The following is a 23,723-nucleotide window of genomic DNA, read 5'->3' as shown; positions in this document are numbered from 1 at the left end:
TTCCCTCTGCCTCCCCAGGACTGGGATTACAGTGTGTTCCATCATGCTTGGCGATCTGGGCCTTGAACTCAGGTCCTCAGGTTTACAGGCGAGCACTTTACTGACTGAACCATCAAGGCTCAGTGTTTGTTTTCTTGACTTAATCTGTTCTTATACGATGAGTTAGTGCTACTGGGCAAAAAGAAAAGTTTGTTCAGAATGAATGGCAGCCAGACCACTGTGAATGCTTCAGGAAGTGGAGCCTGGAGGGTCATGGGTTTAAGGACAACCTAGACTACACAAGACCCTGTCTCAAAACAGGAAAGCCTAAGACTGAAGGAAATTGTGAGTAGGTTGGAGAAACAGAACAGTTCAATTTCTTTGCTGCACCATGCATGTACTGCGGGATCCCATGAATGTGGGCACTCTGGAGTGGTAGGTGGAATTGCATCCAGGCCACTTCCTGGCTTCCTATATGATATGGAGAAATTAACTAACCAGGCTGTGGTTTGGCTGCCCATGGAAGGGCTCTGAGTGCCAGCTAATCACTCCTAGGGCAGCAGGATCACAAGACACCTGAGTTGTAAGCACCCTGAGGTCTTCCTATCACGATGGGCAGTAATTGTTTAGTAATATATTTTGATTTTTTAAAAAAAGCAAGTGTTCTTTCTTATGCAGCAGGTCTAATGTATATTTCTATAGATTCTATAGATTAGATTACACTTTGAGTCACAGTGTGGTGATGGAGAAATGATCATTTCCCTCTGTCAATCACTCTTGCCCCTAGAATAGTGCAAGAGACTTCAGGTGTAACCCCACCTGAAGACACTTTGTTGATAAAACTTTATATAAAAGTCACTCAAATTAAATTCTAATAAAAAGGTAAAGGACACTAGCAGAAGTTTTCTTCCTCTAACAATATTTTTATTTATCCTTTGAAATTTTCCTAAATGCATACATGTGTTTTGATCATATCCGCCCCCCACCTGCCTATCCAACCCGCCCCCTACGGATGTCCTCCAATGTGTGCCCCTCCCAATTCTATGCCGCCCTTCTCATCTTCTTTTTAAACAGCGCACTGGGTCCAGTTCGTGCTGCCTGCTGTGTCAGGAGGGTGCACATGGAGCGTGAGTAACCGACTAATGGTCACATCCCCAAAGAAAAGCAGCCCCTTCCTGCTGCAGCCCTCAGCTACAGTAGCCCCTCGCCTCCCTGACCCTTAGCCTTTTTCCCAGATAGAGAGATGCTCCATGAAGAAATCCATCCATATGCATCTTTCCAGTCTCTGGAAACTAAAGCGCTGCATCTCCAGGAGCTGGAGGCACAGCTGGTGGTGGGTTTCCATGTTTGAAGGCCCCTCTAAGAGCAAGCGAGTAACGACACTTCCAAACACTTGGTTATATAGTTCTTGATGAAGTTCTCGTTCTCAGGTTCCAACAGATAAAAGTGGTCACCTGGCAGCATGTGGCTGTCAACCTTCCCGCTGGTTATGTCTTCCCAACCTAAGAAATATACAGCGTTTCATGTAGTAACAGAGGGCATCAGCCAAGGACAGCAAACCTACTTTCAGGTCCTATTTCACTAACAGCTGACACTCAGTGATAGAGTTACATCCAGGGTCTCAGGTTCTGTGTATCCCGTGTTTTTAATCCCTTTAAGACCTACCAGTATTCAGTCATGTGAGCCGTAATTTAAATTTTACAGGAGACCAACATCTCTTTCTTTACACACAGGAAAACTTGGGCTGATTTTCTGTCCGTTTCAGTGACTGTTAGGTGACATATGCCAAGAACCCTCCAACATATCTTTCAAGAAAATACCCCGAATTATAAAAGCAATTTCACCTTTTATGTCCTTGACCATATCTTCAGATCCGAAAAAGCATGTTATGTCCTGAGAAAGAAGAGCCTCCGAGGGCGTGTCAAAGCTGTCAATGTGAAAAGGCTATTCATAATTTCATCTTTAACATCCCAGTCTGCTCCTCCTCCTGACTTCACTGAAATGAAACAGGGTACACAGCCTTGCTTCTTCCCCTTCTTCCGCTGGTCCCAACAAGGAAGACATTCACAGGGACTGCCTCTCTCCATTAGAACAGACATGAGGTTCGTGGGGAAGGAGACAGAGCAGGGAGGGGTCACAGGCTTTGATATTTCCCAGATGAAAGTGGGCTAAAGGCCTGCACCTCGGTGATGGAGATGGGAGAGGCCGAGATATGCCTGTGAGATATATTTTTAGAAGCTGAGAGCTAAGAAGTGGGGATGGCGGTGCAGATTTGGAAACAGGAAAGAAGGAAGGGAGATGAGAGAAGATTCAAGAGCAGGTTGGGAAGTGCCTTTGGAGTCTGGAGGAAGCTAACTGGTGAGGAGCCAGCCCAGTCTGAGTCCCTGAGGAAGAGTGTGAATGTTGAGGGCACTTCTCACATTGAGTGGGTCATCCCTAGGTGACTTTATGTTTGCGCTACTGAGGCTCTTGGAGTGAAAAAATTCAATGGGCGTCATGCTTGTTGTAAATTTCTTTAAAAGTGACTCTTTTGGGGCTGTGGAGATGGCTCCACAGTTTCTGCTCTTGCAGAGGACCCAGGGTTTGGTTCCTAGTGCCCACAGGATAGCTGGAAACTTGTCTATGACTTCACTTTCAGGGGAACCAATGCCCTCTTCTGGTTTCCTCAGCACTACATGTATATGACACATACGTACATGCAGGCAGAACACTCATACACATAAAATAAATCTTTAAAGTGATTTTGGGTAAGAAATGGGCTAAACCTAGCATGATTTCATTTAATCATTACAACCCCATAAAGTGTTGCTAACATTTCACTGCATAGAAGAAACTCAAACTCATAAATACATATGCTCAAAATCTCACAGCTGCTAAAAATAAAACCTTTACAGAAAGTTCTGATCTTAAAGAAAGGCCTCTGAGGAAGACATGTTTGTCCACTGAGTACATTTTCATTATGATGGCAAGTTTTTTCATACATCGTTCCATTAAATTTACATGATGATATAAATTGTTTCTCAATTAATAATTATTTGTGCCTGGGCATATAATACATGGACCTAATCCCAGCAGTCAGGCTGCTGAGGCAGGAGGATAGCAAGTTCAAGACCCATCTGGCCTACAGAGCAAATCCATGGCTAGCCTGGGCTACATAGTGGGATCATATATCAGAAACCCAGGAGCTGGAGCAGAGCTTACTTAGGAGAATGCTTGCTTAGGTTGCACAAGGCTGTGGGCTGTGCACCTCCCACACCACCCAGAACTCTTAAGCTGACCTGTGTGACCGTCCCAGTGTGCTGTGTTGGTTACTCTGAAGACTATAGTGATGAAGGGACGCTATCCACCGTCTCACACACTTGGCCTTGTGACGGAGGGAACATTTAGAACCTGCTGTCCTCGTATCAGCTGTACTCACCACGATGCCCAACGGATCTTATTACAACTGTGTTCTTGTCAACTGGAGCTCAGTGCTCTGCCCAGTGTCTCCCCATTCCACCCCCACTCTCTGGCAGATGGCAACTTCCATTCTACCACAATGTCTATCTGTTGACTTTTATAGATTCCATATACGTGATGCTGTGCCACGTTATCAGATATATAATTTGTAAATACTTTCTCCAGATCTGTAGGTCTTGTTGTTGATTGTTTTCTTTGCTGTGATTTCAGGTCATATAAAAAATTTATCACTTAAAAAATAGTCATGAAATTCCTTTTTATATTTTCTTCCAGAACTTTCATAAATTCAGATCTATGGTTTCTATGATTTCCTTTAATCCTTTTGGAATACATGTATATAATTCACATGATTTTTGTACATATATAAACATACACATATATTATTGTATGATGTGTATGTAAGGTAAAAATCCAATTTTCTACTTTTACATTGGATATACAGCATCCTAAAATGGTTTATGAATTAAAGAGACCGTACTGGGCCATAGTTGGCTCAGCGGGCAAAGATGCTTGTCACCAAGCTTCATTACCTGAGTTCAATTTCTGGGACCCACACGGCGGAAGGAAAGAACCAACTTTCAAAAGCTGTTATCTGACTTCTACATGTATACTTTAGCATGCACATGCACTTTCCTCCCACACTGAGAGTAAATAAATAAATAAACAAATAAACAGTAGTTTAAATGAATTAGAACATCCTTTCCCCCATAGTATTTTCTTAACATTTTGCTAGTCGCATAAATATGTGAATTTATTTGTGCATTTTCTAATTCTCTACATTAGTTAGTATTATGTACCAACTCTTATTATGGCAGTACTTGCTGTTTCAATTCCTAAAGCTTAGTTTTTAATTAATAAATTTTTAGAAAGATTTTTTGGTGATAAGGGAAAGCAGAGGCTGCAGAGGTGTCTTGTGTGTCCCTGCTCTTGGCAGCCCCTTGCCCTCCCAACAGATGCTTCTTTCCACATTACTGCTTGAATGACAACTACAGATGGATAATGAAGACAGCTGAACACAAACTGATCTTTTTGTGACAGGAACTTTTTAAAAACACTGCCCTTAGCAAACCTCAAGACGACAACTGCAGCCACCGTTGCCACCGACTCTTCCACAGATCTGCCCGTGTTCTCTAGTTTCTTTCCTTCCTGTGGCTCTATAGTGTGATTTGAAATCAGGTGTGGAGAGACCTGGTGTCGCATTTTTTTGTTTGTTTATTTGTTTTTTGTTCAGGATTGCTTTAGAAATTTGGTCTTTGGTGCTTTCATATGACTTTTAAGTTTTTTTCCCCTATTCCTATGAAGACTATCACTAGAATGTTATTGGGCACTAAACTGATTTTTTAGATTGTAACTGAATACTAGCTCTTTAAAATGTATTCTCTTTCTCTCTCTCTTTCATTCATTCAGTGGGTATTTCTTAAATCTTGACTCTGGGCTAATTTAGAAGCACAAAACCGCTTATCCTGGTGAGACAATCAATCAGAAACAGAGAGAGGGAGATGGACTTGGAGTATCTGGCAGGGGTGTGGGCACCACGAACTTCGTGACAGACAAAGAATGTGTGATGAATGGAGAGAGAGAAAAAATGATGTGGCTGTGTTGCTTTTCAAGATGACTGCCCCACTTTTTTAACTGTCAACTTCAACTGGCAAGTAGCATGCATCCTTCACTCACTTCCCCACCACACACACTGCCCCAATGATAGCTCTGGGCTTTGTAAAGGAAATAAATATGCTTTTAAATGTCTTAGCCCAGTGGAGTCAGGCCTAGCCAGGTGTGAGAATGCAGGAGACTAAATGCTGACCTCAAAGTGATTTCCTTTGGGAACTTAAGATTTGGAAGCCTCCCTGGCAATAGACTCAGGGGTCTGGGGAAGGATTTGATGTGTTAACATGTCAGTCTGATCAGAAAAACCAACCATGGAGACAGATACCCTCCCAGAGACGGGAATGGAGAGGGGGTGTGGAGTTCTGGAATTCATTCACTGATTAGTGAACCCAGCCTGCTCTGCTCCCTGCTCTTGCCTTCCACACTTAATAAGTAGCCCATCCCCTCTTGCTGGTACCTGGAATGTGATGGCAATAATTTGTACAATACATATTTATTATGTGACAAAACATGCAATCATAAATAGTCATGAGTATTTTTAAAGAAAAAAATCTGCAGTCACCTTTTGAAGATACAATTCCTGTGCCACAAATCCATTCCAAGGCAGAAAAATATCCCAAGAGGCCTGAGAGGACACGAATGCACTGCAGCCTTTAGAGCAGTATATTCTCATACACAGCCTCTGTGAACTGCCCATCTATATTATTCTTTCTTTTCTTTGGGGGTGAGATTCAAGACAGAGTTTCACTGTGTTGCCCTGTTTGTCCTAGAACTCACTCTGTGGATCAGGCCTGCCTCGAACTCAGAATTCCACCTGCGCCCTGGCTGCTGAATGTTGAGATTAAAGGAATGCACCAACACCACCTGGCCTGTGTTCTATAAATATAAACTCATGCGCACGTTCACACACACACACACACACACACACACACACACACACACACACACAGTTACTTACACGAAGTTTTTCACAATGGCTGCATCTGCCTTCAGAATGGGAATGCACTGAGTCAGAACGTCCTGGTCATCAATGAGATGCTTGGGGGTGCCCCCGAAATTCAGAAGGTGGTGCCTGACTTGTTCTTCTGACAGTTTGTTCAGTTCAGGAATTTGTAGCCGGAATTTTGACTTGAAACATCAACAGACACAAAGTTGATCTTTCATTAAATGCACTGCCCCCCAAACCCAAGCCTGCCTCCTTAAATCCAGAAGGGAGAAGAAAGTGTCCTAAGAACTTTAGCATCAGAAGGCCACCAAAATGGCACTCCCAATTTAGAAAGCTAGACCTGTGCCAATCGCTGTAGGGGAAGCAAAGAAGGTCAGTGCTGGCAAGAAGGATCCAGGAATCACAAACTGGCTTAAAAAAAGCCACTGCAAACCCCAATTTTGTCATCATGTTAAGATTCTTTCCCTGCAATGATTGGTTTCTCTACTGATGTTAGTAAGTTTCCAGCTGAGGTAATATGCTGATGACAGAAAGCAGGGAGGAACAGCAAGTTCCAGGGGGACAGAAACAGGGGCGGACAGTACTATCTCCAGGTGGACAGAAAGCATGGACGGACAGCACTAGCTCCAGCGGGACAGGAACAAAGAGTTGGTATTCAGGAATAAACTGAAGTTCATTTCTGAGGCTGGAAAGAAATACATTGAAAGATCACAGGGGTTTTCAGTTGCACATGGTAGATCCCTGTCATCACCCCCAGGCTGGAACAAAGGAGAACAATGACCCAATTGTTAGTACCCCATTTCCCACTCCTTCATTTCCCCATCCAAAGAAAACCAGAACACGTACGTGGGGGGCATAAGCACTGGACACAAAGAAATGCAGCGGCTCCATTTTGTATTTCTCCTTTAGGCTCAGTGCGGTCAGAAAAGCAATGTAGGATCCCAAACTAAACCAGGGAAGAGACAAATATGATAGATAGCATTGGACAAAACTCATGGTGACCAGGTGTCACAAGCACAGCAGTGACTAAGGGATGGGCAAAAGCTAGCTGGCTGATAACTGTTTTGTAAAATGTCTACTACCACTGGTGAGTGTCAACATAATAAGCACTTCCGGGCTGAGAGATGGCTCAGTCAGTAAAGCACTAACCTCGTGTGTGTGGTGATCACTTTCTGACCCCCAGAACCAATGTCAAAAGCTCAGTTCAGCCGCTCAGGCCGGAAATCTCAACAGTGCAGAAATGAGAGACATAGATAAAGGGATTCCTGAAAGAGGGTGGGCCTGCTAGCTAGGCGTATGTGGCAAAGTTTAAGGCCGTTGGGAGACCCCATCTTAAATATAAGGTAGTCAGTGACTAAGGACCAACATTCAAAGTCATTGCCTGGCTTTCCTGTGTATTCCAGGCACATACACCCATACACACCACATATGAGTGTGTGTGCGCGCGCACACACACAGGGGGCGGGCACCTTGCTGTGTACAACAGAAGTTAAATACCTGTGGCCAAAAAATGCAAACGCTTTATCCTGGACAACGGGAAGCAGAGCAGGCACAATTTCGTCAACTATCTGGTAGATGTCACTGGCGAACAGTTCTTGGGATCGAGTTTCTCGTCCAGCCAGCCTTACAGAATGCACTGGAAGAGACAAGTCACTTACACACAGACAAATAACTCTGAGATGCTGTAACAGGTTAACACAGATGGATGAGATGCCCTGGCCTTGTAAAAGGTCTTAGATTTACATGATGTCACCAATTTCAAGGAAGCAGATAATGGTCAAGCCCAGAATGGTGGCTGTGAAGTCAAGCTTGGTTGTCACTTCATTGGATCTGGAGTCCACTAAAAGACTTGCTTCTGATGGATGTGTGACAGGTTTCCCGGTGGTTTCCGTCCTGAATTCCTGTTTGAGTTCCTGCCCTAACTTTGCTCAACAATAGACTCTATTCCGAAAGTGTCAGCCAAATAAACCCTTTTTACCCCCAAGCTGCTTTTGGTCATGGTCTTTGTCACAGACACAGAAAGCAGACTAAACAGGATCCATTTCAAATAAATGAGAGTTCTTATAATAATGTCATTAAAATCCATTCATATATGAATGACTGTGTTTTCTTCTTTCAGTAAATAAAGAATTTGAGCTGAGCTATGTACAGCTGGAGCCACAAGGAAAAGATTAAGAATTTTGTGTGTGTGTGTGTGTGTGTGTGTGTGTTGTATTTCAAGACAGGTGTTTGTAGTCCTGGCTATCCTGGAACTAGCTCTATATCTCAGGCTGGCCTCAACCCCAAAAAGAGCCATGTGCCTCTGCCTCCCAAGTGCTGGGATTAAAGGCGTGTGCCACCACTGAACAGAAGGTTTTAAAATTCATGAGGGAACAGAGAAAAGCTGGGAAGCCATTTCCAATAAGATACCTTATAAAGAGAAAATGTCTGAAGAAAGAAATGGATGGAGCTAAAATTCTATAGAAACATGAAGGTATTAAAACATAAAAACAATATAGAACCACAACCTACCCAAACAAGGTACCAAAGTTTTCTCTAAACTACAGTTCATTGTACCAACACAAGAGGGCACCCGTGAGCTAAGGAACTGAGTTAGCAAGGCATCACCCCCATACCCAGTACTACTGGTTAGGAGGAAAATCCAACACAAGGGTAAACCTAATACCAAATACAGAAAGGGAGGCTCAGACAACTCTGGCCTGTGAAAATATTTATTAAGGAACTCATGGAGGAGAAAAAACAATGTTCCCAAGTGTATTAACTCCAACAAGAAATGTAAAAATGATCTTTATAATTTGGAAATTTAAAATCCTGACTAGAATTAGACAAATAATTGCACAAAGATTGTGAGGGGAAAAATGAATAAAAAGACAAAAGTTATTTTTTCAAAATCGAAAAATAAATCCTTTCTTTGTGAGCAGACAGGACAAAGTATCTGTGGATACAGAGAAGAGGAAAGAGAGAACTAGGAAAAGAAGAGAAAACAAAGAAGATTGCACAGGGACTGGAGGTGGCACAGCAGTTAAGAGCCTGGCTTCTCTTCCAGAGAACCTGGGCTTGATTCCCAGCACCCACACAGTGGCTCAAAACCTTCTATAACTCCAGTCCTGGGAAATCCAACATCAGACCTCCATGGGTACCTCACTGACATGGGACAGACACCCATACAAATAAAATAAAAAGAATTCATGACAAAAAAGAAGATTGCCACAAAAGAGCAGTTATGGGAGTCAGAAAAATTCATAAGAAATCCTGTAAAATATCCTTGAATAAACAGGGAACCCCACTGTAAAAGAATGTAGGGTCCTCAAGATGGCTCAGAGCATAAAAGCCACTTCTGCCTGATGACTTGAGTCTGGCCTCAGAGCTGCAGGACAAGGGAGAACTGACTCCTGAAAGTTGTCCTTTGACCTCCACACAAGCTCAGCACATGCTGTACTCCCCCCACAAAAAAGTGTTAAAAAAATTAAAAATGAAGGGAAACCTCTTCAATGATTACCTCTTATCTGAAATCACGTTTCTAGTGATTGAGAAAACTGACTCAGGATAACTAAGGTAAGATGTTAGCTCAAGGGGCTAGGAATACAGTTCTCTTAGTAAACTGCTGGATGTGCTTGGCCAGGGAGGCAGGAGCCGAGAATCCATGGGACTTGCTGTCTTCTGGTCCAGCCTAACCAGAGAACCTCAGGTCCTAGTGAGAGACCCTGTCTCAAAAACAGGGGGGAAAACTTCTGAAAAACAATCTAAAGGTTGACTTCAGGCCTCCATGTGTGTGTATGGACATGCACGCATGTGCGAGCACGCATGAGTATGCGTGCGCATACACACACACACACACAAACACACAAGTGCAAACTAGACAGCAGCAAAGCAAACCCTTCACAGAGCTGAAGTAGCACTCAGACAACAGTGACCTATGCGCGCTGTGAGAACTACTCTACAAATACAAGGGCTTCACTGGTCTAACCAGTGGACTAAAGCTGGGGACTCCTATTCTATTTTTATTACTTACTTGGAGGGTTATAGTTTTGAGAAAAGACTTCTAGATGGTGGTAGGTCACAGAACTTAGCTCTATGTTATAATAGAAGAATCTCACTCAACAAGAAGTGCTTCAGAAAGGGTTGGCAAACATAAACCAAAACATAAATGGAGGCTGTGGTAGCTAATCTTGGCTATCACCTTGACACATCTGGAAAGAAGGGACCTCAACTGAGGAATTACTTTTATCATACTGGCCTGTGAGTGTGTCTGTGGGACATTTTCATAATGCTAATTAATGACTCAGCCTACTCTGATCAGTCTCATTCCTTGGCAGGTGATCCTGGCCTGTTTAAGAAGGGTAGTTAAACATGGGCTTGGGAGCAAGCCTGGAAGAAGCTTTGCTCCATGATTTTCTGCCTAAAGTACCTTCCTTGACTTCTTTTGATGATAGACTATAGAACCCTGTAAGCTAAAATAAACCCCACCCCCAACCCCAAGTTTGGTCATTGTGTTTATCACAGCAACAGGAAACAAAAGAGAACAGAAGGTTTACATAAAGATATAAATGGAAACAAGAAAAAATCATGGGTTATATTTACTATCTGACAAGGTACTATTTGGAGACAGAAACATCAAACAATATTGAAATGGACTCTTGGTGTTTCTAAAGCTTACATATTACATAGCAATTGCCTCTAAAGTCAACAAGACTTTCATGGTTAAAGGTGTCAACAACTCACAAGTCTTATAAAGTTCCTTAAACTTACAGGACCCAGAAGGCTCTTCCCAAAGGTTATGTAAATAGTTACTATTGCTGGAGAGAAGAGACTTTAAAACCAGCAGGGTTACTTGTAAGCTACACAGGGAGCTCCAGAGAGGCAATTTTCATCATTTATGTTGGGATAAGTGTTTTGGTAATGTGTTATTCATGTCCTGTAATGTAACATCTCACTCACACTCCTGTAAGTAACCTCCCCAAACTTGCTCGCTCATTAAGATAGGCTTGGTGGGATTTTTTATTTGGTCTGACATTAGTGCCCTATCTGGAACAAATGGACATTTGTTTGCATCTTTCCAGGAAAAGTCACAAGCCACTGAGATTCTTAATGGGTAAACATCCCCAGTTACAAATGTCTACTTAGCATATTCACTTTTGTAATGTAGAAATACAGGAAGTGAGAGAGAGAGAGAGAGAGAGAGAGAGAGAGAGCAAGTCAGAACACAATGAAGAGAGATTTCACATGTCAAATGGAGAAAAAGATAAAGTTGAAAATGTAAATCTTATAGCTATATAGTAAAATTTGTACTTGATATAGAGAATGTATATATTATATAAGCAGTCACAGACTATCTGTGGGCATTCATCACACTTAAGGGGGAAGAATCACAGAAATTTTCACAAAGTAGAAGCAGAATCATGAGAAAGAAACTCAGGTCGAAGTCTCCTTCTGCAGCTTAGAAAGTTAAGACTGAGAGTCAATATGTAATTTCCCAAGACTTTCTAGCTTGTTAGAACCAGTTTTATGGTTAGGGCTGAACTACAATTTCCAATGCAAATAGTTGATCTGTCATTCATTCTATGACCTATTAACTTGTGAAACTGAAGCCAAGACGGGGTCGGAGTATGCAGATGCGTCACTTTAGAAGAAAGAGTTAGACACGTTGGAAAGGATACACTGGGGATCTTGAAGTGAATCTTTTTCTTCTCAGAAGTATCAGAAGCAGCAAGCATGGTGGTGCCTGCTGCTCTTGCAGAGGACCCAGATTTGTTTCCAGTAACCACAGTGTGGCTTGAGACATTTTGGGATCTAGTACTCTCTTCTAACCCCCATGAAAACTGGATATGCATGATGTGCATGTGAACGTGCAGGCAAACACAGGCATCTAAAAATGCAATATTCTTTTAACAATTACATTTGAAATAAAAAAAAACTTCATGCTGTCTTCTGAGCTGACTGGAATAGTTTACAGTCCACCAGTTGTGTAAAAATGTTCCAGGCAGTCCAGTCCCAATGGGCTCCAAGTCTACCCCTCATGGGGACACTCACACATCAATGGATTTTTCATTACTATTCACAACAGAAAAATTGTAGAACCAGCCCAAGTGTTCACCAACAAATTAATGGATAATAAAATGTGGTCTATACATATAGTGGGAACATTTTTCATAAAGGGTGAAATGATATTGTTTGTGGGGAAATGGATACAACTGGGAATAATCATATTAAATGGATTCAGCTAGTCTCAGAAAGACAAATATTGTATGTTTTCTCCCATTTATGCTGCTTTGTTTTATGTAAATACATAAACCATATATGTATCTATGGCATGAAAGCAGCAGTAAAATTACTGAGACAAAGGTGTTACTGAGGGGTAGAGGATATGAAAAGAAATATACATGGCATACAAAATAGACTTGCATGAAAACTTAAAATATAAATTATTTAAAAAGAAAAATTCTGTGAGATAATGCACTTGTACACTGCTAGGATTTGTTATTCATATTAGTTTAATAAAGTTCTGTTTGGCCAGTAGCCAGGCAGGAAGTATAGGTGGGGAGACCAGAGTAGGAGAATTCTGGGAAGAAAGAGGCAGAGACGCAGTTGCAACATGAATGTAGAGGAAGCAAGATGAGAATGCCTCACGGAGAAAAGGTATCAAGCCACATGGCTAAACATAGACAAGAATTATGAGTTAATTTACATTATAAGAGCTAGTTAATACTAAGCCTGGGCTAATAGACCAAACAGTTTATAATTAATATAAGCCTTTGTGTGTCTCTTTGGGACTGAATGACTGTGGGATATTGGCAGGACAGAAACTTCCATCTAAAAAAAAGAACTACCTTGTAGTATATCAACATTTATTTAAAAACAGAAGCAAAGGAATAAATTATGAAGATACATACACAAATCAGTTTGCAGGTATCAGGGAACAGTTGAAGAAAATGAAGGTTTGCCCAGAAAGGAGAGAATGCTGTAATGAAGGAACCGAGCTTTTCCAGCTCCCTCCTGTATTAGAGCTGTCAGTGACTGTACAATGCAGAATTCTCAATCGTGTGTGTGTGTGTGTGTGTTTGTGTGTGTTTGCGTGTGTGTGTGTGTGTGTGTGTGTGTGTGTGTGTGAGAGAGAGAGAGAGAGAGAGAGAGAGAGAGAGAGAGAGAGAGAGAGAGAATCTCTGGTGTCATCCTCAGTAGTATGAACTACCTCCTCTGAAGCTGGGTCTCACCTAGACTTCCTATAGAAACAGGGTCCTCCTCTTTCTTCCAACTCAGTCCTGGGATTGCCAGTGTGTACCACCATGCCTGGTATTTTCATGCATGTTTTTGGGGACAAAACTCAGGTCCTTGTGCTTGTAAGACAAGCGCTCTAACTCAGCAATTTGTCCAGCTCCTGAGACCTACTTCTAGGAAAACAAAAAAATTACAAGTATTGGCACTCTCACAGAGCAAGAGTTCTGATTTAGAAAGTCAAGATTGCAGCAAGAAAGTACAACTCGCTCATCCTTCTTTTAAATTATTTGATTGACCACACTAAATGTGTCAAGGTATTACAAGGATAGAGATAATAGCCAGGCGTGGTGAAGGCAGGTGGATGTCAATGACTTTGAAGCCAGCTTGATCTGCAAAGTGTGTTATAGGCCAGTCAAGGCTACATAGTGCAACCCTGTCTCAAAGACAACAACAAAAGAAGAAGAAAGGTAAGGTAGGCATGGACTCACACCTGTAATAAAGGTAAGGTAGGCATGGACTCACACCTGTAATTCTCAGCACCCAGAGGGATGGGAAGGAGGGTCATGAATTAGTAGCTGTCCAGAGTAATATAACAACCATCTATCCTCTCTCTCTCTCTCTCTCTCTCTCATCTATCTATCTATCTATCTATCTATCTATCTATCTATCTATCTATCTATCTATCTATCTATTTCTTTTAGAAAGGAGTTTACAGAGACGGAAGATGGCAGATTTTAGACACTCAAAAAATACCCGAATCTCCATGAGCCTGAAAGAGCATTGAAAATGCTGCAGGGGGGGGAACAGGTAACACGGAACAGCACAGGAGCACATAGTAAACAATACAGACAAACTAGGTGAACCCCAGAAACTTCAGATGTGTGCAATCAGCAGAGGGCTATAACACTGGACAACACAGAAGGGAAGGAAGAGACACCTCCCCACTGTGGTATTAGCAAGTAAGAAGAGGAAGGCTGCATAGGTACACAGCCTGGACCGCTCACTGTACAGTGTAGTTTCTGAGTGGGAGGGTGTCTATTACCTATGCTACAGGGGTTGAGTTGCAAAGGTTCACTGTGCTTCTGGCATGCTCACGGGCACTACAATAAAGAGCTTCATAAGCGTCTTCCCAGCAAATCCTTCAGCAAGAGGCCCTGGGTATTTATATCTCCCAAGTTCCAAAGCCACTCTTCTCCACTAGCTAAGTGAGTGTCCACCCCGAGAATCGGAAGACTGGTTGTGACTCACACACTGGCTGGTAGACACTCTCTCCTCTGGGAAGTGTGGGCCAAGCTGAGAGGAGAGTGAAAAGTGCTTGGAGGTGGGAACTCTGACCCTACCTCTGGGAAGAGGATCAAGTCTAGTTGTGCATAAATGGAGCAAGGGTTGGAGCTGAGAATAGCATGGCCAGGATGTAGATGCCTGTGCCCTGCTTTAGCAGCAGAAACTGGTCCAGCCCCGATTGCTTCTACCCCTCAGAGCCCGGGAGTCTACTGGTAGGAACACCCTATGTGGGCATTTTCCACTGCCCTGCCCATATGCAGAGTGCTGATGTTGTCAGGCAAGACCCAAGTAACTGGTCCTCCATATTGGCTAATGACAACAGCCTGAGGTAGGCCCTGCGCTATCCCGGCAGCTCTGGTGGGATAAATATGGGGAACTCTGACAGGAAGTTGGCCAAGCTGCCATGATAGTGCACACCTCAGCAGGATGGAGTATAACCTGCAACTGTCCTTTGGGTCCAACTTGTGTGTCTTCTATACCAAGTACACTTCAAAGAGATGTTGGCGGGGTTGTGGGGGCACATAGCATTCACGTCTTCTTCCTTTTCAGCAGAAGAATAATATTGGTTTTCCTTGCTCTGTATTGGTTTTCTTGTGTTTTTAATTCGCTGTTATTTCTTTAAATTCAGAAGTTTCTTTTTAACTTTTTAAAATCTTATTTATTTATATCCTATGTATGAGTGCTCTAAAGATATACCCGGCATGGCAGAAGAGAGCATCAGATCCTAATACAAATGGTTGTGAACCACCATGTGGTTGCTGGGAATTGAACTTGGGACCTCTGGAAGAGCAGCCAGTGTTCTTAACGCCTGAGCCCATCTCTCCAGTCCCCTCATTGTTATTTCTTATACCTTCAATTCCTAAGTCTTCTCACCTTGATTTTTTTAGTTTCTTTTCCCTGTCTGCATTTCTCTTTTAATGTAAGTATTAATGCCTTTACCTTCACTAATTTTTAAAATCCCAGTTCATCTGAGAATTATCCTCAGCCCCTTTTCCCTAGTTGCTTATTGAGGAGGTAGCTGATGCCTTCAGTTATTTTTCTATCACATTTAGACATCTGGTTTGCTTCTCAGTTGTTATTAAGATCTACATTCTCCCCTCTGAATGGTAGTGAGGACTGAGAGCTAAAACTGAAAGTAACACACATACCCAAAGCTGCCCAAGTACAATGTAGACATGGAATAAAGATGAAAGGCCATAAAATTCGACTCTTAAAAAAAGCTCATAACCCTCAGTAATTAAGTCAAGACATATTAAAATAGTTAGAATGTGTGCTGGTTTGAGAGGTATAGTCTCCATAGACTCAGGTGTTTGAATGTTTGGTCCATATAAGGAGTGCTACATTTGGGAGGTGTGATCTTGTTGGAAGAAGTGTGTCACTGTGGAAGCAGGCTTTGGGGTCTTATATATGCTCAAGCTATGCCCAATACACAGCAGTTTATTTCCTGCTGCCCAAGAATCAAGATGTAGAACTCTCAGCTCCTTCTCTAGCACCATGTCTGCCTGTGTGCCACACACTTCTCACCCTGAAAATAGACTAAACCTCTGAAGTGTAAGCCAGCCCCAATTAAATGTTTTCCTTTATAAAAGTTGCCACAGTCATCCTGTCTCTTCACAGCCAAAGAAATCCGGACTGAGACAGCATATCAGACAACTACTTGAAAGTCTACTACAGAAAAAATCATCTCAAGGAAGAAGTCCATAAACAAATGGAACAAGAAAATCAGTTCAAAGGAACACTCAACTGGAAGAGAAATTCAGGGCATTGTACAAAAAAATTGGCAGCAATGTTGGAACGCTGTAAGTTTCTGAAGATTTGGAAATGAAAAGGAAAAACAAAAATAAACAAATATATAAATAAAACAAATAAACAGAAAACCCTCAGCAGAATGCATCATTGATGAACAAAATCAAGTAGTTGAAGGAACATAAGGGATTGGAGAGTAAGGGGTTATCCCATTCAGAAAATTTAAACAGTAAACTATCATGATCAGGGTAATGGTGTGTCCTGTCCCTTTAAGAGACAAGCCCCACCTACTCTGTCCACATGGAGGCAGGCGAATCTTTCTTCTGCTTCCAGTCTGAGCTCTCTTCCCTTTTCATTTATCTCCTGAAGAGGTAGCTTCTGCCTCTCTCCCTTTTCCCTATTACTCCCCTTCCCCCTCCTCTGTCTGTTTGTCTGTCTGTCTGTCTCTCTCTCTTTCTCTCTCTCCCTCTCTCTCTTCTCCTCTCTCTGCTCATCACCCTTCTCTCCTTTCCCCTTCCCTTCCATAACCCACTAAATAAATATCCACCCTCACTCTGCATGATGTGCCTATCTTTCCGGGTCTCTCAACCGCCACAGGGCTCCCTGCCTAGACTCCCTGCCTGGAACTCACTGCCCCTTGTGGCCTGCAGACCACTCAGGGGTTCCCTGCCTGGACCAGCTGAATTTGTGGCCCGCCACAGTCTCGTGATCTGCCACAGTCAAATGGCCCAATGGTCATTGCACTCTAAGACATGCATCGTTTCTGCTACTGTGCCCCTCAGCAACAGCTCCGTTTTACTTAAACCATAACAATCAGTACTTTTCAGAACACCAGCACACAAACAGAAGACCTCTCCCGAGAAACTACAGAAACATTTTAAGATCTAGGCTCAGGCAATGTAACCTTCTTTTTTAACTATACTTTTTTTTTTCTTTCCACTTTATTTTATTTTGAGACATGGCCTCTCTCTTATGCAGCTTTGGCTGTCTTGAACACACATAGATCCTACTGTGTCTGCCTCCCAAGTGCTGGGGTTAAATAATTGCACCACCACAACAGCTTCTGAATATAACTCTCTTAAGGCAACTCTAAAACCTCAGAGTCTAAGAGGAAGTTTGACAAGAGGGATGATGTTAAGATGAAATGCTTCTGCACTTCAAAGGACACAAGAGCCTCCGACTCTATCCATTCTCCTATAAATGATAACATTCATGTGAGATGGCTTAACAGGTAAGGGCACTTGCGGCCAAGTCCGATGACCTAAGTTTGACTCCACAGGCTCATATGTGGAAAGAGAGAATTGAAGTCTGCACGTTGTCCTCTGACTCTGGTCTCCACCCACACGCGGGTGTGCCCACACAGAACAGATTCACTCTTGTTTCCTTTGAAGTGCAGAAACACTTCATTTTAGTGTGTTAAGTAAAACAAGTATCCTGCTTCCTCTAATAGGTGGGATGTAGGAGGAGAAGCCACCGACAAAAGCCAATGGGAACTAGAAGGGATGTGAAAAGGAACACGGCATGGAGGACTAAGAGAGAATGAGAAGGGGTGGGATATGACCACAGAGCCGTGTTCTATGCCAGGAAACAAAGCAGTGAATCGCTCTGTGAACTTAAATATAGACTAATTTTAAAAACGAAGCAACATTATTATAGTTTTAGAGAGAAATCCTGGGAGGGAAAAATGTAACTGGAAATCACTGAGAAGACGTGATTCATGATGCTGCGAGATACAGTCCCCTGACGAGCACCCTAAGAATCAGATCAGCGAGTGCAGATGGAGGCACATGGAGAGGGAACCGAAGACCCTGAAGATCTTCAGTGGCCCGTGGTGCAGTATCCCATGATGTCAAAATAACAGGGAGGAGACAGGCAAAAATTCTAGCTTGGAATAATGACTGAGACTATTCCCAGTTTAATAAGCGTTAGAGGTCCACAAATCCAGAAAACTTCATGCACTCAAGTTCCTTTTCCCAGGTGTTACTGGGCTTCTTAAATTACTTAGAACAGAATGAAACTCAACATACCTTCCAGTAAGTCATTGAACGATTGGCCCCACTTGGCAAAATAAATGGAGCCACTTCCGGCCCAGGGAAAGCAAATCAGTTTAAAAACTGCATTAGGCTTTTGATACAAGCAGTTCAAAATGTTTTCATTCCTAGAACGAAAATTCAAATACATTTAGCATCACAGAATTATATCAGATAAGAGCTCAAGATTGAATTAGGTGTGTTTTAATGATAATTCTCATTTACCTACATAGTGCATATGTTCAAAATGAAGTAATTGCCTTTCTTTTTCCAAGAAGCAAGGTCCCAAAGGTTTAAATTGTCTATGTTTTATTATTTGAATTCAAAGGGACATAGATAGAAGGATGAAATGTCTATTTGTTTTGTATGTTCAATTACAGGGATGTAGCTATCAATTCAGACATGCCTTCTTTCACAGGGGAGGAAATGGTTTTATTCAAGCAGTTCATCGGCTGTAGTCTCAGGGCATCCACCACCACCAAGAGGCACTTTATAAATCATCTACTAATTTTTCACGACGTGAAATTTTGCTACTTTTTAAGTGTTTGACAGACAATACTTTTGAACCTGTGCATAATGTTATTAGAAATTTTATAGCAAGATCATGCATTAATAACAACTCATCATAGAAGGAGTTCTGTTTTAAACAGCCATCCTATATGGATATATGATATATTTTTATTCTCCACAATTTAAACCTCTCTTGACAAGCTTCCAAACTGATCTTTAAATTTCTTGCAAAGATATGTAAGCCTCCCAGATGAGAAACCATATGCCTTACAATAATTATTTTAAGAATATTTTGTCTTTTTTTTTTTATAAAGGTATCAGTATTACAATCTGGATTGTAAGTGTTCCTCAAAATTCATGTTTTAAAGCCTTGGTTCCCAAATGATGGTGATATTGGGAGCTGGAGGAACCTTCGAGAAGTGGGAACTGGTGGGAGGAAGGGAGGTGACTATAGGTATTCCGTTGAAGGGGCTCTTGGAGTTCCGGCCTGCTTTCTTTCTCAGCCTTTTTCCTCTCCCCTTTCCTCCCTCCTAAAGGGTCTTAAACTTCTTCACTCTGCCATGCATTTCCCTGGCATGTCCACTTTTCTATAGGACCAACATAGCAGGGCTCAAGAACTATGGACTGAAATAGAATGTCATTTTCTCTGGGCAGTAGTGGCGCATGCCTTTAATCCCAGCACTCGGGAGGCAGAGGCAGGAGGATCTCTGTGAGTTCGAGGCCAGCCTGGTCTACAGAGCGAGTTCCAGGGCAGGCAACAAGGTGATACAAAAACCCTGTCTCAAAAAACCAAAAAAAAAAATGTAATTTTCATACAAATAAATAAATAAATGTTTTTCCTGAATGTGTGTGCCAGGTGCATGCACTCCCCACAGCAGCCAGAAGAGGGGATCAGAGTACTAGACCTGAAGTTGCATATTATCAGCATCATCTGGGTGCTGAGAACTAAACCTGGCAAGAGTAACAAGTGTCCTTAACTGCTAAGCCATCCCTCCAACCAAATCTTTTCTCTTTCACATTTATGTTTTGACATTTGGTCTTGATAAACAGTTTTAAAAAATGATGAACTGAGATCTTTCTAGATACCCTGTTCTCATAGGGGACTTTTCACTTTATAATAAAACAACTGAGATCATGAGGAAAGTGAGATACTTAATACATGGTCATGAGTGACAGTTTCTTTGGGATAAATACACTTTTTAAAGAAAAAAAATGCAGGAGGAGTAGACCCCCAAAGTGCTGGGAGCTCACTACCAGTTACTTCATCATGGTTTGGGGCAATTTGGTCCTGCTACACCTCAGAGCTGAAAATTCCTTTTAGTTATCAGTTTCCTGTCGGCTTTATGATATCCAGGCGTGGGAACCCAGGCCGGAGCCAGGACATCTGCGGGAACAGGCCCAGGCCAGCGACCTCTACCAGAGCAGGTCCAAGCAGGCGACCTCCTCCAGAGTCGGCCCCAATCGGCCACCTACGCTGGACCAGGTCTGAGTCAGCGACCTCAGCAGGAGCAAGCACAAGCAAGCAGTCTCTGTGGGAGCAGGTCCGAACAACCTCTGGGACTGCAGAATGACACCCGGAAATGCTGAGCAACCTCTTGAACCCTGAATGACCTCCAGGGTAACTGGAACCATAGCCCTGACTGCACCACGAGGAGCAACCTTCTAAGCCTTGGACACACTGGCACCTGGAAGACTGATCACCAGAGACACAGCCCCAGCCACACCAATGAGAGGAAAAGATGGGTAGACAAGGTAAGAACACACTCAACACCACACAGGGCAGCACAACACCAACAAAAACTGGTGGCCCTACAACAGCAAGACTTGAACACCCCAATATAGATGAAGTAGAATAAAATGACTTAAACAATAACTTTAGGAGAATGTTTGAGGCCCTTAAAGAGGAAATGAAACTTTTTTCAAAGAAATGAAGGAAAAGACAAACAAAAAAAAAAAACGGAAGAAAACCAAGAAAAAGCAATCAAACATATGGAAGAAATGATTCAAGACTTAAAAACTGAAATATGGACAATAAAGAAAGCACAGACTGAATTCTAGAAGTGGAAAAATATGTGAAAATGATCAGGAACCACAAATGCAAGCATAAACACCAGAATAAAGGAGATGGGAGAGAGAATCTCAAGGAAATACTAAATCTAACAAAAGCTTAACATAAAATACCCAGGAAATATGGGACACCATAAAAACACCAAACCTAAGAATAGAAGGGATAGAAAAAGGAGAGCTCCAACTCAAAGGTACAAAAATATATTCAACAAAATCATAGAAGAAAACTTTCCCAACCTAAAGAAAGATATGCATATGAAGATAGAAGAAGCTTATAGAATATCAAATAGATTGGACCAAAAAAAATAGTTTCTTTGCCACATAATAATCAAAACACTGAACACACAAAATAAAGAAAGAATATTAAGAGCGGCAAAGTATAAAGATCAAGTATCATATAAATGCAGACCTATCAGAAGTATACCTGACTTCTCAATGGAAACAATTAAAGTCAGAATATCCTGGTCAAGTGCTATGCAGACATTAAGAGACCATGGATGCCAGGCCAGACTAGTAGACAGCAAAACTTTCAATCACCATAGATGGACAAAATGAGATATTCCATGGCAGAACCAAATTTAACCAATACCTAGCCACAAACCCAGCCCTACACAAAATACTAAAGAAAAACTCCAACCCAAGAAAGATGACTACATCCACAAAACGCAGACAATAGATGATCTCACAGCAGCAAACCCCAAAGAAAGGAAAAACACACACAATAACATCACCAACAATGAAAACTAAAATAAGGGGAACTAGCAATCACTGGTCATTAATATTCTTTAATATAAAAGGATTCAATTCACCTATAAAAAGACAGAAGCTAATAGATTGGATATAAAAACAGAATCTATCCTTCTGTTGAACACCTCAACCTCAAAGACAGACATCACCTCAGAGTAAAGGGTTGGAAAAAAAATTCCAATCAAATGGACCTAAGAAACAAGCTGGAGTAGCTATCCTAATATCTAACAAAATAGGCTTCAAACTAAAATTAATCAAAAGAGACAAAGAAGGATGTTTCATATTAGTCACAGGAAAAATCCATCAAGAGGAAATCTCAATACTGAATGTCTGTGCCCCAAATACAAAGGCACCCTCATATGTAAAAGAAACACTACCAAAGCTTAAATCACACATTAAACCCCCACACACTCATAGTGGGAGACTTCAACACCCCACTATCACCACTGGACAGGTCTGCCAGAAAGAAACTTAACAGAAATAAGGAAACTAACTGGTGTTATGACTCAAATGGACTTGGGTAGGTAGAACTAACATAGTAAAAATGGCAGTATTACCAAAAACAATCTAGAGATTCAATGCAATGCCCATCAAAATCCCAGCAAAATTCTTCATAGACCTCAAAAGAAAAATACTCAACTTCATATGAAAAAGCAAAAAGCCCAGGATAGCCAAAACAATCCTGTACAATAAAGGAACTTCGGGAGGCATCACAATCCCTGACTCCAAACTCTACTACAGAGCTACAGTGCTGAAAACAACCTGGTGTTGGCATAAAAACAGACAGGAGGACCAATGGAACTGAATCAAAGACCCAGATATTAGTCCACACATCTATAAAAGCCTGATTTTTGACAAAGAAGCAAAAAATATACAATGGGGAAAAAAGCATATTCAACAAATAGTGCTAGCATAACTGGATATCAACATGTAGAAGAATGAAAATAGGCCCTTATCTATTGCCATGCACAAACTCAAGTCCAAATGGATCAAAGACCTCAACATAAAACCAATCACACTGAACCTCATAGAAAAGTAAGTGGGAAGTACACTTAAATACACTGGCACAGGACACCACTTTTTAAATTTAACCCCAGTAGCACAGACACTGAGAAAAACAAAAATAAACGGGACCTCCTGAAACTGAGAAGCTTCTGTAAAGCAAAGGACACAGTCAATAAGACAGAATGGGAGAAGATCTTCACTGACCCTAGGACAGATAAAGGGCTGATCTCCAAACTATACAAAGAACTCAAGAAATTGGTCATCAAAAGAACAAATAATCCAATAAAAAAAACAGAATACAGACCTAAACAGAGAACTGTCAACAGAAGAATCTAAAATGGCTGAAAGACACTTAAAGAAGTACTCAACATCCTTAGACATCAGAGAAATGCAAATCAAAAAACTGTGAGATCCCATCTCACACCTGTAAAAGAATGGCCAAGATCAAAAACACTGATGACAACTTATGCTGGAGAGGATGTGGGGTAAACCTCTCTAAATCTAATAAGATAATCTAACAAAGCTGGGGTCCTGAAGCACCAAAGATGGATTTAGGACAGCCAGGAGTTCCCAGACGTAGCCTACCTGGTTCTCTTGGTGTGGACTCTTGTCTCCATGCTGTGAGATGATAAGAAACTGTTGCTCTCCGCAATCTGCTGTGTCCTTGTTGAATTCAACTTTCCCTAAGGCAAAAATCTCCTGTAAACTTTATGTGCACAGACTGACCAGATTTCTTTTAAACGCGTTGACTATGATGATCATTCCAAAGTCTGCTTTAAAAGGGGATGGAGAAGAAGAGGAAAGCAGGAGGAAGAAGTAGGGAAAGGAAGAAGTAGAGGAGGAAATGTACGAAGATGCAGAGGAAGGAAGGGAAAGCAAGGTTAGAGGCAACACAGTATAGGGCAGCCTGGTGTTAGTGTCCTTTGTTTATAGACCGTTGTCACTGCACACATTAGCAGGACTTTTAGATAACATTCATGAAGACAAGAATACATCCTTTGTAATGCCCAGCAGCTAAACATGCCCGGGTCAGCAGACAGAACCTACTGGGAAGTGAGAGTAGAGATATTTGTCTTGAAAATGGGTATCTTAGTTTTCTGGGTGTTTATAAAGTTTTGCCCTTTTAC

At 41.8% G+C, this 23,723-nt stretch overlaps 1 protein-coding gene across 5 annotated transcripts in view; it reads right to left on the bottom strand.

The window, feature by feature from the left end:
* Positions 1–950: 950 nt before the first annotated feature.
* Olah (oleoyl-ACP hydrolase) overlaps positions 951–23,723 on the bottom strand; it is a 40,622-nt gene continuing 17,849 nt past the window's right edge. For 4 of the 5 annotated variants that reach the window (XM_087896376.1, XM_087896375.1, XM_087896374.1 and 1 more), the window contains exons 2-8: positions 23,182–23,279; positions 18,265–18,395; positions 7,490–7,628; positions 6,839–6,938; positions 6,005–6,174; positions 1,824–1,906; positions 953–1,481 (exon numbers count right to left, since the gene is read on the bottom strand). In XM_087896376.1, coding sequence (XP_087752502.1) covers positions 1,339–1,481; positions 1,824–1,906; positions 6,005–6,174; positions 6,839–6,938; positions 7,490–7,628; positions 18,265–18,395; positions 23,182–23,213 — 798 coding nt within the window. In that variant the 5' untranslated portion in view covers positions 23,214–23,279 and the 3' untranslated portion in view covers positions 953–1,338. Of the gene's footprint in view, positions 1,482–1,823; positions 1,907–6,004; positions 6,175–6,838; positions 6,939–7,489; positions 7,629–18,264; positions 18,396–23,181; positions 23,280–23,723 lie in introns of all 5 variants that reach the window. The other variant, XM_087896377.1, reaches the window with a different exon arrangement.

The sequence above is a fragment of the Myodes glareolus genome, chromosome 14 (genome assembly GCF_982192425.1).
Source record: "Myodes glareolus chromosome 14, mMyoGla1.1, whole genome shotgun sequence".
Taxonomy (NCBI): domain Eukaryota; kingdom Metazoa; phylum Chordata; class Mammalia; order Rodentia; family Cricetidae; genus Myodes; species Myodes glareolus.
The sequence above is the reverse complement of the archived record's forward strand: the minus strand, read 5'-3'. Positions and strand labels throughout refer to the sequence as shown.